The sequence below is a fragment of the Primulina tabacum genome, chromosome 3 (genome assembly GCF_025594145.1).
Source record: "Primulina tabacum isolate GXHZ01 chromosome 3, ASM2559414v2, whole genome shotgun sequence".
Taxonomy (NCBI): Eukaryota; Viridiplantae; Streptophyta; class Magnoliopsida; order Lamiales; family Gesneriaceae; genus Primulina; species Primulina tabacum.
The window spans coordinates 11069229-11084797 of record NC_134552.1 but is presented as its reverse complement, the minus strand read 5'-3'; the positions used below and the strand labels follow the sequence as shown (position 1 = coordinate 11084797).

The 15569-nt window shown below is 36.9% G+C and overlaps 1 protein-coding gene and 1 pseudogene across 2 annotated transcripts; one reads left to right on the top strand and one right to left on the bottom strand.

Moving 5' to 3' along the window:
• The first annotated feature begins 1596 nt into the window (after nt 1-1596).
• LOC142538402 (protein LURP-one-related 15-like) lies at nt 1597-2926 on the top strand (annotated as a pseudogene).
• LOC142540243 (regulatory-associated protein of TOR 1-like) lies at nt 2818-14870 on the bottom strand. Of its 2 annotated transcripts, XM_075646243.1 has the most exons (23): nt 14105-14870; nt 13421-13523; nt 12321-12403; nt 11981-12139; nt 11617-11733; nt 11373-11530; nt 10384-10538; nt 10133-10277; nt 9952-10030; nt 9690-9791; nt 9132-9215; nt 8927-9037; nt 8205-8558; nt 7872-8058; nt 7095-7706; nt 6560-6892; nt 6334-6457; nt 5386-5510; nt 5149-5294; nt 4922-5023; nt 4369-4454; nt 3836-3920; nt 2818-3666 (listed from the first exon to the last, which is right to left on the bottom strand). In XM_075646243.1, the coding sequence occupies exons 1-23, from the start codon at nt 14435-14437 to the stop codon at nt 3328-3330; spliced, it is 4122 nt and encodes a 1373-aa protein (XP_075502358.1). In that variant the 5' UTR covers nt 14438-14870; the 3' UTR covers nt 2818-3327. The 2 variants fall into 2 exon arrangements, with proteins under 2 accessions (XP_075502358.1, XP_075502359.1); XM_075646244.1 differs by lacking the exon at nt 11981-12139.
• Between the last annotated feature and the right edge of the window lie 699 nt (nt 14871-15569).

The following is a 15569-nucleotide window of genomic DNA, read 5'->3' as shown; positions in this document are numbered from 1 at the left end:
TGTGGATATCCTATGTGATCTAATGAAATAATAGTGCGTGGAATCTCTGGCCAGAGTATGAGACGTACGTTGGAAAAGGAGTTCTCCAATAGTACACGCGATGCCACTATTATAGTTATCACATAATTATCGAATTAATATGCAACCCTCGATGAACCAATGGTTGCATATTCGATCGGGATATTTGAGATGAAGGGACCATATTGTACGTTAATCATAATCGACTGGTTCTTGCAGGCACTATCAGTGATACCTAGGGGATCATGGGGCGATGCTACTAGACGCTCTTACCATGATCCGATGGGTGCAATCAGAAATGAGTTCTGACATTCTTGATCAAGGTGTTGATGAAAAGAATGGGGCTAACTATGGTAAGCCCGAATAAAGGATTATGTCCTGAATCACAAAGAGTTGTGAACCCACGGCTAGCTGTATCCCTGAACAATTGAGGGTCACACAAGCACTGGATTATTTGTTCCCGTTGAGAGAATAAATTCAAGAAGTTGAATTTATATTATATAGTAAATTCAAAGAGTTGAATTTATGATAATTAAATTTTGAGAGAATAAATTCAAGGAGTTGAATTTATAAAATTTGAGAATTTAATTTATTAAACTCAAATGTTGGGTTTATTAAATATTAAATTTTGGAGGTGATAAAAATTCAAGGAGTTGAATTTATAATTTAAATAATAAATTCAAATGTTGAATTTATAATGTATTTAATTTATTAAGCTCAAAAGTTGAGTTGACTAATTAATAAATTAAATATGGTGGATAATATGTTTAATGGGCTTGTAGGGGTACAAGGCCAACATATTAAATAATTAAAATTTTAATGGGCTTTGATTAAATTAATTAAACTAGTTAGACTAGCCCAATTAATTAAATCAAACTCATTAATATTAATTATGCAATTAGGGTATGGATTTACTATAAATAATGTATCCAATTCAAAAACCTAGCCCCACCACCAAAAAGGTTTCGAGACACCCACCTCCAAAAGAAAAAAATTCAGCCACTTCCTCTTGAAGGAAAATTTTTGAGCCGTCTCTCTTAATTTTCTCTCCTACGCAAAATCTCTTTCATATTCTCTAGTGCAATTTGAAAGAGGAACATATTATTCAGTCGTGGACCTGATTAGACGTAACAAAAGGAGTCTTTTGAAGAAAGTTCGTAGGGATTCATCAAGAGCTAATCCGTTCATATCGGATTAGTTGGAGCCAAGTGATTTAATTCACAAAGGTATAATTTCTAAACATCCTATGAATGTTTATTGTTAAAATCATACGAGCGCCCAAACAAATCATATTTTGATTGTCAAAATAAATAAAATTTTAAAACTTACGCTGCGTTTGGGCGTGTAGGAAACCGAGATCCAACAATCGATACATATGTTGTCTGTATGTTACAAAATACTGAATGGATCAATTCCTTCCAGAGAATGTAGTGCGGATGAAGATCATGATAACAAGTTATCTACATGTTTGGTCTAAGTTCTTCTTGTTCATTTTCTTGCGAATGGTGACGGACGAGGTTAAATTTGGTGGATGCATGAGATGATGCATAAAAGAGTGAGCTATGCAGCGGAATAACTATGGGTAATAGAAATATTTGTTTTCCTCTATTATCTGTTAAATTTCTCCATTGAACTAGGCAAAGGTGGCAGCAAAACCTCCGAGAATAAAACAGAACCTTCCATTTATACTACTGGAATCCAAATAAACATATCATAATGAGTGGTATAAATTGAATGCAAGAGTCGACGTTATTTACATGCATTGTCAACTCAATCGAAAAGGACAGGAAATGGATGTGCTCGGTGCTGTAATTGGCCAGCAATTCTGTTTTCCAGATGAAATCCATCTCAAGCCGTCACTTGAGGCAATTTTGTGGTCACTGATGATAAAGGGAATGTTATGTATACTGTGAAAGAAAAGCTGTTGAGTCTTCATGGCCATCATGTCCTCGCCGATGCTCATGGCAATATCATCGTCACTTTCAAGAAAAAGGTACACTTCGCATTTTTGGTAGTTTTACTTTCTTGCGATAAATCTAGATTTTGTAAATCAGGGCTTTTCTTGCTGATGGTATTTTTTAGATATTGAGTGCACACAGAAAATGGCGACTTTTCAAGCTCAGACCCTGATGAATGAATTGGACATAATCTCAGGCAGTAACAAGGAAGAAAATTCATGGGATTTTAAAGTCGTGGGTAGCAGGTTAGAGATGTCGTGTGGTATATATGATAGCAATACAACAGCCATTGCACAGGTAAATACCAAACGGTATTCATCAAATACGTTTGTGATCAACCATTATCAGAGTGGTAGAGTATCGGTTTTCCTTCGGAATCATTCTTCTAAAGTAGACTATTTCATATTAACGCAGATGCACAAGCAGCACACGTTTGGGGGCGTTGTGATTGGAAAGGATACTTATAGTTTGATTGTGTATCCAATTGTTGACTATGCCTTTATAGTTGGTTTGGTGGTTATACTTGATGAAATCAACGCGGATAAAGCCGATTAATCACCAAATTCAACTTCTCCGTCATGAATAAATGATAAACATGTATCGGTCGAGTTTATGTCGTACTTGGGAAGAAATAAGGTACTAGAATCTGTCTCCTGAAAGTAACGAATGAGTTGAATATAGTTATCAAGTTGAGAGCGGTTGTGATTGACAACATTGCAAATATGCGTGCAGACAATAATTAAAGTGAATTCTAAGCATTTTATGACAAAACATCATATTTATCGTTGTAATGCCCACTAGCAAGCTGCAAATATATGTTGTCAAGAAGGAAATATATGTAGAGCTAAAAGCTAGCAGGCTGAATAATATAAATAAATACTAATAGAACTGTACAGATTGGACAAAGTTTGTATCTGTTCAAAAAGGTACGAAAAGAAGATGACGAAAGGGAAGGAAGACAGAGGAAAGAAAGCAACACGAGAAAAAGCACACTAAAAAGAACCAAAGAAAAAATGAAGAAAAATTGACATACTTACAGCTTTCTTCTTCACCTATAAACAGATTATTTGCCATAGCCTCCACGGAAAAAGTTGATTCTTCCCGACTTTTGAGAACTCGAGAGAGGAGGCCAAATAATATATTATTCACTTTCAAATCCGAACCCATTTATGTCACCACTCTAGATGCAACCTGATTGTTAGAAAACGTGAACTGAACTGTGTACTGGTCGATTTGCAAATCCTTCTTTCCAAGTGTACTTGTCGATTTGCAAATCCTTCATTCCAAGATCATATTCTGTCAACCTCCATCACTCTCCAAAAGGCTTTCAGATGTCATAATAGTTTTGTGCTCATCTTGGTGGAGAGATCTCATCGGCATATATTGAAACACAAGAATCAGCCGCTCCGGCAGCCAGCAGAACTTGATAGGGATGGAAGGCAAGGCAGCTAACAGATCCAATCTTCTGAGCCATGAAAGTGGGGTGATACCTAATGGTGCCTAACTGATCACCCGTCAAGTTGAATATTTTGATAAATTGCTTAGCAGAGCCACTAGCAACAAGGGGTGCATGCCGATGAATGGCCAATGCTGTAAGTGATCCCCTATGGGCTTCAATGGTGAGGTATGTCTTTTTGGCGGCTCTCATGTCAAGAAACTGGATATTACCAGCCTGAGATGCACTCACGAGCTGTTTAAGGAAAGAAAAAAGATGGTGATAAAGCTGCACTAGCCATCAACATAGACTCAACCTCATTCATATTAGGTATTCCACGGCTGCTACTACGGCAGGAACATTGCAGAAACAACAGTAAGACGAGCACATGATGAAGCCATCACGTGGAGAGAATGAGAGTCACCTTTGCCGGTTCAAGTCCAGGTTGGAAGCCCATCCCTACAACTCTTTCAACGCGTTGGGTGTGAGGTTGGGTTTCACTAACCAGCCTAAATCAAGCATGCAAAAATACAGAGAAAAGCAGATAGTTAAACATACACTTTAAAAATAGTTTTAATGCAGGATAAACAGCCAAAACATGCATAATAAACATAGATCAGGAATCATGAGTCCATTTATTAAATAGTAACCAAGTGTAATAGATGAACGGCTGACAAGTTGACAATTGCACAATCTTAACTAGACTGCCCAAGAAACATCTAAGCAGTTGCACGGTAACCAATATAAAAGGTTTGCAAGCATGGCCCACAAAAGCTTCTTGCTGAAACATGGCAACAAGCTGTCTCGTCATGAGAGGATGAAAGGACAAATATTCTGAAACTATAATCAGATGCCCATCAAAGTGCATAAAAGTGGAAACAAAGCACCATGGAGCTCACAATGGCCTCGAGGGGGTGATAAAACAAACAAACAAACAAACAAACAAAAAATTCTTACATTTCAGGAGTACGAATGTCATATAACCGGACATAGCCATCCACAAAACCAGCAGCAAATTGACCACCGTGAACTTGAGAAACAGCCTACATGATGCACAAACAAATCGGCTGATAAGAAACTCTGAATTTGTAAAAAGGACAGGGTAGACAAAAGAGGTTAGAAACCAACCATGAAGGCAGAGAGGGTAATTGAACATATTAAGCAATCTCAGATTAAGTTAATGATTAGTGATAAGGAGACTTGTATGTGCAAGAGGAAGAAGAGAAGTCCTAGACACTAAACTGGCATGGTCACGTGTGATTTGCAACTTAACAGATCCGATTTTAACTCCAACAAAAATAACTATAAAACCACCAACCAGCACAAATATTACTTATCAAGTAAAATCGTACAATGCATTAAGACAACAATGGCCACTGAAAATCATTAGGGTTAATTTGACAAATAAAAAAATAGACCCATTTCAAAAGCAACAGGATGAAAAATTTGGAAGATATAATTCCTCATCTTAGCCATTTTCCAATCTGAATAATTTCTGAGTAAAACCCACCAATGCTGAGATGCTAGAATCAGATGTCAAGGGAATAGTGCTGACGAGTTGCTCTTTATCCAGATCCCACGCTGTGATAGATGAAATTTCGCCTGATGCAAACTAGTACGGAAGCACAGAAGGCATGTATAAGAAAAGCATGATAAAAATACCAAGTAGTACTGTGTCTTGGGTATTAAATTTGCAGAAAATAGCTAGCATAAACCACAGTAAGCTGTAGAGCCTACAAGATATCCAGACTGCTGCTGCCAATCAACAACAGCATTCACAGCACGTACACCAGGTCTGTGACCACGAATTGAAGCAAATGCAGTAACTAATTTCTGCTCCCCTTTTGAGGTGAAATTTTTCCAAATCCGAATGTTTCCATCATCTAATTCCAATTAAGTAGGGTACAGATCAATTTTAAAAATTATTGACAGATACAAGTAAAAGTGTTGAGCAAACTTGAGAAAGGGATTTACTTGATGCTACAAGGAGCAAGTTCTCAACAAGCTCATTTACAAGACAGAGCTTCGAAACGCCTTTATCAGGATAATCATGGTTATCGAAACTGTTAAGAAGAGTAGCTTCCTCATAATTCCATACCCTATCATATCACATACCAAGAAAGCAGAGTAAAATGTCAAGCATAAACAAATGAATCACACTGACAACATAACAGAACAAACTCAAGAACTGCTCAACCACCAGAGACAAAGGATCAAATATATTTTTTAAAAAGGAGTCATACAAGAATAGCCTCCACGGCCCTGTACAAAGTTTTCACATGAAGTTCAAAAATCAAGCGTAAGACAGATGGCAAGTCCACCAAAACTTTGATTTTGATCACGAGGAAGGTTAAGCATTAATATATTCCAAACAACTCCTCACAGGACAAAATCAAATGACAAGCACTTTTACGATCACATTTTGCCAATAAACCAACATGTGCAATGACAAAAAATTATCTTGACATCGCGACCATGCTTCTTAATGTGCTATATTTTCCTGTTGAAGCAAGTCAAAGTTAGCTTCATCTTATGGTTGGTTAATCAACACAATTTCACCCAAAAAAATAGTATTTACAAAATGCTTTTGACCCCATATTCCCCCATGTCAACTTCACACTAATTAGAACAAGGGCACAATAACTAATTAGAACAAGGGCGCAATAATGAAACAATGCTACAAGGTGAAAACTTTAGATAAGAGGTGATGTGAACTCCAAACGTACCAAACAGCTACCAAAAGAAAAACTCCTCCCTTACAAAAGTACAAGTATGAAATTCTTACATGATCAGCCTTTCCAAATAAATATTCTAGACAATAAAAGCATTTGCACCAAAAAACTGATAGATTGACTAAAATTCAATGACACATCCAATCAATTGGTGAAACATATAGTGCCAAAGTGCACCAATTTCACCCACCTAATCTTTTCATTTTCATCTGAAGCAATCACAACAGGCGAAAAGGGCTGTAACAGTGTGGTCTTGGTACCAGTCACAAATCTGGTATCCCAACCGGCGATTTGATTATGCAGTTTACTCACAGCTGAAAACGCAAGTAATATGGTTCAATCATGAAGTTGTTTGTCAAAATGAGAAGCGTCAGAGAAAAGATCAGGGACAACACCAATCGGTTGAATATACCAACCAGAGTGTTGACATTTCACAATGTAGTCTAGCGCTTGTTTCTCATTTTTTTCTCTTCTAACAATTATATCTTCGCTATCATCCACTGCAGTAAGAAGTGGCTTTGAAAAGTGACCACAGCTCCAATTATAGATCGTCGATTGTGGAAGAAAACTACGCTCAGAAGCTCCAGATAGTCCAGAAGAACCTAATAGTGAATCAGCAAGTCCTGAGTCCGGAGGATTCATTAGGTGCGGCCTAAAATCCAAGGAGCTTACTCTCCGTATTCCTGTCATGTAGCTTGGCCTGGGAGGACTAACTGGAGGGGTTCTAAATGTCAATGGCAGACGGCCTCCTACACAAATTTAATAGAATAGTTACAAGATAAATTGCTCCAATTAAAGGATAAAGCTCAATTGCAGAGAAAATAGAAAAAAGTAAGACACAATTCCAGAACATAAAGGACACAACACACAGGCTTTCAACAGCAAGAACTAAAGATGTAAATAACCAAATTCTAACTATCATGCCACAAACCACCAAGATAATCATCTTACCACCATTCAGTTCAAACCAAGAAGAGGAACGAGCCAGTCCAGAAAGACTGGTGGTTGCCGTTGAGGATGATTCATTGGGATGAGCACTTCCACCAGCAGATTTAACCGATTTTGTCACTTGTTCAATACCAATAATGGATAATACTCTTCGCCCAAGACTGGCAACGCGTGGTGATGGATCCTTCGCTAGAGTACACATAGCCAATACACATTGGGAATATAGTGAATTATCTAGTGGCCTTCGCCTTGAATGGTTAACAACTCCATTGCTAACAAAGTCATTTATTGCACCAGAATCAGAATGCTGTGAGGAATCATCAGAAAGTGAGGATCCATGCATTATTCCAGAGGTAGCAAGAGGGCTACCAGAGGAGACTCTCCCATCACGAGTCACCGCCTGACTGTCATTTCCAACCCGCAATAAAGGACCAACTGGAGATGGAACTCTATTTCCATGTGCCTTGTAATGAACCGGAGTTGTGTATCCACTACAAGAACCATTGATTGAAAAAGAAGGCAGAGTTGCGAGCACTGAGTTGGATTGGGGCTTCCAATAAGCAGCAGCAACCGACTTAATATGTTTGTTGTGACTAAAGGCGAAACGAGCTAGAGCTGTTTGCCAGAGGAATAAATTCATCGCAGTTCAAATTAATAATAAGATGATGCAATTGTCAGATGATTTGGAAATAAATTACTGAAAAGGGTTTCATGACCAGGAATTTGAGGAATAAAACATTTTTTAACAGGGGCAAGCACAAGCATTCAAAATGTACGTACCCACGGCAACTTCAGCTCGCACCAGTGGGCTTCCATCAGAAACAACACTCAACAGACTCTTAATAACACCAGCTTCGGCCTTAATTTTTTCATCATCATCAGAGTCTTCATCTCCAAGACCATCTCTTGTTGCGTCAAATCCAAAATCAAGTAAAGTTCCCAGAGAAAAAACAGCTGCTGCCCGAACCTAAATAAATGCGATTCAAATTTATAATATGCCCATCAAACTAAGCATTGGAAAGTGCACGTTTTTTTTTTATTTTAGTGGCCTGATACATCAGAAATTTCACAACACGCATGCAAATAAATCATGCAGTTAACAAAGTGACAAACCTCGGGCTGCGGTTCTGAGAGTAGAGGTTCAACAACAGCAAGAGCATCAGCCTGCAAACCTATCATTTGAGCCTCCAAAAAATCTTCCCACAACTTACCAAGGCACAAACATATCCATTGAAGAAATAGAGGTTCAGTTTGTGCCTCATTTGGTGAGGAGCTTTGAAGATTTTTGAGACAAACATGCATGAGATCAGCTTCCATGCATACTTCCTGACCCCGCCTGTGACCATCTACAATGACAGCCAAAACAAATGCAGCCATTGCTCGTTGCTCCGGATATGCTTCCACGCTGTCAAGAAACCTAATGAAATATGTGTGCCCACCATCCTTCACGAGATCGACCTGACAAGACTATAGAGATAGGAAGTTATCGCCATAGTTCAACATCCTTGCATTCCAATCAAAAGGGAAGTACAGAAATAAAAAGATAATAAGCCGAGATATTCTTACATATTACAAGTGTTGTTTCAATGAAAGGTTATTCTAAACATGGACAAATCAAATAGAAATGGCAATTCTAGATTTAGTTTGATTCTTACCAAAAGTAGTTTACTGGAAATATTATGGTTGCTGGCGGAAAAGATATATTGCACCTAATCTCTTGGCAGAAAAGATATTACACTTTATCGAGTGCAAGATATATTCAACCATAATATTACAAAAGTTTGAATCAAAAAATCTCAAGAGGGAGAGAAGAAAAAGGAAAAGATATATTGCACCTTATCGAGTGCAAGAATCTTTGTCCAGATGAACACAAGAATTTGACGTAGCTCTGGGGTGGTCGTCGCCAGAAGCTTTAACACATAAGGAAATATTCCGACAGACAATGCCTAAATAAGGTATGTAAGCAAATATGTAACTATTCTGAGGTATACACTCCAGCTACTAGTTAACATATTAATCATCAAAGCCAGTAAGAAATACCAGATCCACAGCCCAAGGCCCCATGTCCAAAAATCTACCGAGAAGAACCAATGCACGAAATCTATGGCACTGGCTGAGTAAAACCTGAGAAATTCATTAAAAAATAGAGGTCAACAGGTTTTCAAAATTAACAGAATAAATTATCATATAGGAATAGCAATTATTAAAAGAATCCATAGAAAATAACCAGTGAATTGTGTTAGGAACAAAATATTAAACGACAGAGTTTAACTCTAAGCTTAAAAAAGACTGGCTCTTCAGAAAATGTATTTCAGAAAGACTGGCTCATCACAACTCGGGATTTAAATGTCATAAGTAGTTGTTTTCAACTATTTCTTTGAAGACTAAACCCTCTCCCATCAAAATTTACCACCAATATTATAATATTATCAAAATTGTTCAAATGTATTAGTCAGTGAACTTGTTTAATACAGCACAAACTCATCCAGTACCAAAAAATTCTAACATAAAAAAAATGGAACTTTCTACATGAGTTGCATCCCAGAAATTCATCAAGAGTTGAGAAATAATTGACTAGGAACATCGAGTAAACCCCACCTGAAGAACAATTGGTAACTGTTCAGGTGGCTTTTTATATTCTGATCCATGATCAAGCCACACCTCAAAAGCTGTTAACTGCTCAGTAAAAAATGGACTGGTCTGGAGAGAACAGCAACCAAAACATTGTAGAAGGGTCGCTTATTCATTAGTCAGTAATCACATTAAAAAAACGTTCATGCAGATGTGCTCACATTTTCAATTTCCACCCAGCAAAAATATAACATAGAATGCATACAAAAAACAAATCGACTGTTAAGACCTGGAACTCTGCATTAGGATCCTCAACTAAAGCTGGAAGTTGAGAAAGGCATATTTCAGCAGCCATGTCCCAAGCATCCCTATAATTCAGAAGCAAAAAATAATGAACAGATGGATCTTGATTCTTGATCCAATTAAATTTCAGGAGTAATTAGAAATACAAGGAAGACTCTTGCAATCACCACATATGATGTTGATGAGTTGGTGGCAAAACTGGATATGAAATTGGAGAACAATTAGCAGAGCGCATAATCCTTTCAGCAAGTAAAAAATTCCGGAACATGCTAGCAACTAAAAGATCTTGTCTGAACAATTTCTGGAACAATTCTGCAGAATCCAATATTCCTTGGCATTTAGTATTTACCAAAATACATGCTGATGAACAAAAATTTATGTTAAAATAGACTTCATACAATTATATATCTATCATTACCACGAGGAAGTACATTCCAGGCTATAGTGTCTGTCACAGCTGTGAATATCCAGTTCAACTCACCAAGTAGGGTCTTCCGGTCAGTTTGGCGACCAGGAATTTTATCAATTAAAGAATAATCAAATGACTCGTGAAGCAACGAGCGGGTGCAAAACCTGAAATCAAGAATCAATGATTATAAAATATAAAATAATACATAAAAGCAGAAAGAGGCCACGCCGCCACGTTGAGAAGCACGATAACCCACCCCCACCCAAACAAGAAAAGTACATGTCATAAATGTTCTGTCACCCAAATAAAGTGAAATCACCAGAGCACATATGATGCCTAGAGTTCATATCATTTGATGAACTTAAGGAATATTAAGAATAAATAACAGAGAACGACATATAATTGTCAACATGCAAACATACCTTGTCATCAGCACCAAACTGTCAAACATGTTCAGAAAAACATTTATTGAAAGCAACCATAAATGGAGAAATCATACAGCAAACTGAGTAGAAAGACAGAATTCAGTGGCAAACTGAGAAGTGAGCCAAGATGTCGACCATAATACTAAGCAAGTTTGAAAACTTAAAGAAGGATGGTGACAGTTATCCAAGACACTGACAAACACAGAGAGATTCAGATTACAGAACTTGTGAGCAACAATTTGGTATTGGGTGCATGCAAATAAATGTGCTGGATCATTAACCACAGACAGCTAACAGTTTGTATTATTACAAGGAGAATAAACATTCTTCTGTGTGTTCAACTTTAAGGCTTGCACTTAGAAAATAAAAGTATACATAGCATTTGAAGCTAGACAAATTTCCTGCGGATATGACGTGTTGGAAGTATATGATACATCAGAAAATGATGCTGAGAATTAAGGGAAGTAGTTAGTTCATATTCATCCCCGCCATGAAATTAAGAGCAGTCGATAGAAGCACTCTTAACAATCAAATAACAATAATTGAGACGAACAATAATGAGCCGAGAGTCACCATCTTAATGCCATTTTTATTGGGGTTGTGAGGCAAGAAGTAAATATATCAGCAGGAAATTCAACACTCTGAGGAAGAGTCTCATGAGCTTCACATGCTGCCAGCAAAATACAGTCCCTCATGGAAGGTCCTGAACTTGAAGTGCTGCATTCCTGGAGCTGTGATAAGAGAAGATTATTTTAAAGATAAGTTGGTAAAGCAAAAAAAAAAGCTGTTTTACAGCGTCATGTTTATTGTCGGGTACCTCAATGAAGGCACTAACAATCATCCCAGCAGCAGAACAATCAAAAACATATATAGAGGGTGTCTTCAACCAGGAATCCAGATCACTGATTGGCAAAGGGATGTACTGTGTATAACTCTGCGGGAACAGCAAATGAGAACAGGGGGAGAGGAAAAATTTTAGTTAGACTGGATGGATTATTTTTGCCAGACCATGTAATTAGCAACATTACCTTTTTTATAAAACATTCCAATATATTAGGGTTATAAGTCTTGACTTACAACCACATGGTTAAGTAAAAACACCCAAACCAGTTCACATAACATTTTCCAAGTACAGGATTAATGCACTGAGGGCACAAAAGATGTGGTCTCAGCAAACAGACCTTATTAAACAGCCAAATTTCACCATTAGGAGTAGGCTTCGGTACACCATGACCATTATAGTGAAAAAGAACTCTCTCAGATTTTGCATATTTGCGACATTTAGTGCATAGTTTCTTGATTTCATCAACAGTGGGATCCAATGAAATTTCGTAACGAGCCTGCTCAAGCATCGACAAAGTAACATAAATTTAATCACCCTTGCATGAGTATCAAATGCATAATCTCTCTATCTCTGTTCATTTATATAAACTAATCATACTACTATATTATATCAGAATTATAGCATAACAAATTATATAACCAAAGCACCAAAATAAGAGGAGAAAAATATTAACATACCTTTGGTTGCCACCGCTCATATTGTTGGTTCAAGGTTCTACCTATTGTTTCAAGCGCTTTCTGAGGTGCCATTGTGAAAGGGTCTACAAAAAAATGGTGATAAAAGACATTAACTTGTATGATCAATTATAATTTATGGACAACTTGAAATTTACATCATAGCTGTGTGAACAAAATAAATTCATAACAAATTTTCCACAAGGAAATAAAATAAGGCCATAACAATCACGCCATCTTCATAAAAACCTCCACTATCATAACACCAGAAGATCTAGGTCTTCTACTCTTCTTAAATAAAACAAAAGACATGAAGGATGTGGTTCAGCGATAGGTAACCATCATCCTCACGGGTCACAATACATTTTTAAAATCCATCAAACACGTCCTAATTCACAATCAATATGTCAAAGACAAATCTTGCATATCTTCAAATTGTATGAAATCTGTAAGGTATGCAAAAGTGCTGAAATCCTCTACTTTTTCCTTAAATCCAAAAACCAGAGCCCAAGGAAAAAAACAAAAATGAAAAGAAAGTAACCAACCAATAGCAGCAGCCTTTTTACTTCGGGTTTAACAAAAAAAAAAGAGATCTTCCGAATTGCAAAATAGATAAAAATAACAGAGGAAAAAGCTTCCCTTGCTGATCTCCTTTCAGTCCAACAATGATTTATCATTCTGTTCAAACAACTTCTTCCCAAAATGGAACCGGCCACGTGACAAAATACTTTACACCCTTCACCCTAGCCTAAACCAATATATCTACATACCAACTACTCGCTTTAAATTGAAGAGCAAAGCAGTTTCCTTTATGGACACCCACAAAGTTCAAATACAAAACGCTAAACCAGACATTTTCAAATCACAAAGCTAGCGCCAAGGCATGCACATGACATGGAAGTGGTGATGCTATGAAAATCTAGAGCAGTAGAAAAAGGCAATGCCTGTGAATAGCCTCTCTGAAAAAATACCATCCTGCCACTAGCTTTGTACAAAAGTTAAGATAAGTTTCAGATATAATGGCATAAATTAATATTAGAGTCAAACATATTAGGTTAATCAAGTAATTGGTGAACAAAATTAATTAAGGAAGACGAATTTACCGATCCAGCATTCCATACGTGCACAAGGAGATATCTTTATTACGTCGGGTGGATCGACACTAATGTTTAAACACAGAACCAGAGCAACACAACCAGTCTTCATCTGCAATGATGATTTTAGAGGTAACATGAATAATTTTTTAAATGAAAAAATGATCCACAGAACCCCTTCAACAAAAAAGATACATCAACTCACTGACATACCACCAGCGACGTGAAATTCTACATTCAAAGAAAACACCTCAAAACCACTTCAATCAGTTAGCGATAGAATACAGCTTATGATAACACAAACACTAGAATTCTAGCAACAGAAACATTGATTTCATCCAATTCCAAGCAAAGCAAATGTCAAAGTTCTGATATCGAACCCGAACAGCATATTGGGTGAATTTAGAAGAATGGCTTCAGAAAAGCTAAAGATGGAAAGTGTTGGAAGAGGGGCAGGGTCTTAACAAGGAGACGGGCACCACAAAAGCTGGACAAGCCATCGTCTTCATTTCAACTCGGTGAGTGCCAAACTCTCATTCTTCACAGATTATAGCACCACGTAAGATAAGATTTAATGCCCGTATTCACATATGCAGCGTGGATTCACACAATTAATGCACTAGGGTAAACAGGAAAGAACATTATATTCATAAATCAGCAAACAAAATTAAGAGATAAAATCAGGGAGCTTACTCGATCCCGGGGCCGCCATTTTAAGACCAGCCCACTATCTGAGGGGCCCGAAGGCACGCACTCAAAACCATCATGCCTGAACTCACACAACACTAAAGTCTGCGGCAAGTACGCCATGCTGGTGGTGGTGGTCATAACTACGTAGCTACTGCTGGCTGTCTCACTAAAATCCCTAACATTATCGTTATTATGATCAACGCTATTGCTACTATTAACACTTCTCTCACCATCCTCCACGTGAGTATCATTTGAGGAGAACTCCTCCAAGTGGTTAGAGACGGCCGCTGAAGATTGAGAAAATCGAGATGCAGCCATCAAATCCCCCAATGCCATAAAATTTCAATCAATTTTCCAAGTTTTTTCAGCCCTGCCCTGGTCGGACTGATTTTGCCCGGAAACTCATGAAAAAAAAACCCTAATCGCCCCAATTGATCGGATAAGACGAAGAACTTTGGGATCCTTCGGTTCCAATTTTTAGGGAAGAATGAAAGACAGAGATAGATATAGAAAGGCTGGTGTTTGAGAAGAGGTGACGATTAATCGACGAAGCCTGTAAAAAAAAAACGGCGCAAGGAGATGGAGAGAGAGAAGTACGGAGAATCCAACTCTGGAAGACCCTAAACTGCGGCAGAGCAAATATCGGCGGCGGCGGAGGGGCCGATGGAAGCGTAGATATACATGTAATATACAAAGCACAGAGAAGAGGTGAAAGTGCGGCTATTGTGCACGATTCACGAAAGGGGAAGTGGAAAATGTTATTTATTAGTCTTTGTATTCCTTCGATATTCTGCTTTATTTTTGGTATAATAGCTCTATTTTATATGCTCGGAGTTGGGGGTATAAAATGAAATAAAAATAAACCCGATTAATTAGGAAGTATATATCTTCCTTTAAAAAAATATGTATATTCTATAAATATATTGTTTTTTAATATACACTTTTTCGTGAGACGTGTTGACTTAATTTGTATTAGTAAAATATGAAAATACATTGTATTTGTTATTATTATTTTAAATTTGATCGAATAATATCAAACAATTAATATGAAATTATTTTCAATTCAGAAGAGTTGTTCAATTTAAAATTGAAGTTTTGTTTAGATTTTTCTCTATGTAAAACATGGAGTGACTTGAGGAGGTTTTTATCAGGGTAAGAAAGATAATTATGAAATTAAATATTTTGATATCTTATAAAATAGTTACTCTAAATATCTAATATTTAATAACATAATATATATTTACAAAAAATTTATTTTGAACATAAAATATAATAATTTTTCACAAGAATGATATATGTATGCTCAATTATTTTATAATAATGATAATGATAATGATATGTGTGTATCTATATTATTATCGGTTCAATCAAATTATTACAATTATTAATTTATATAAATATTTGATATTTCTTTCTTCTCTCGTCTCCTTGTAGTTTTCATTTATTATAATAAAATAGGGGATTACAT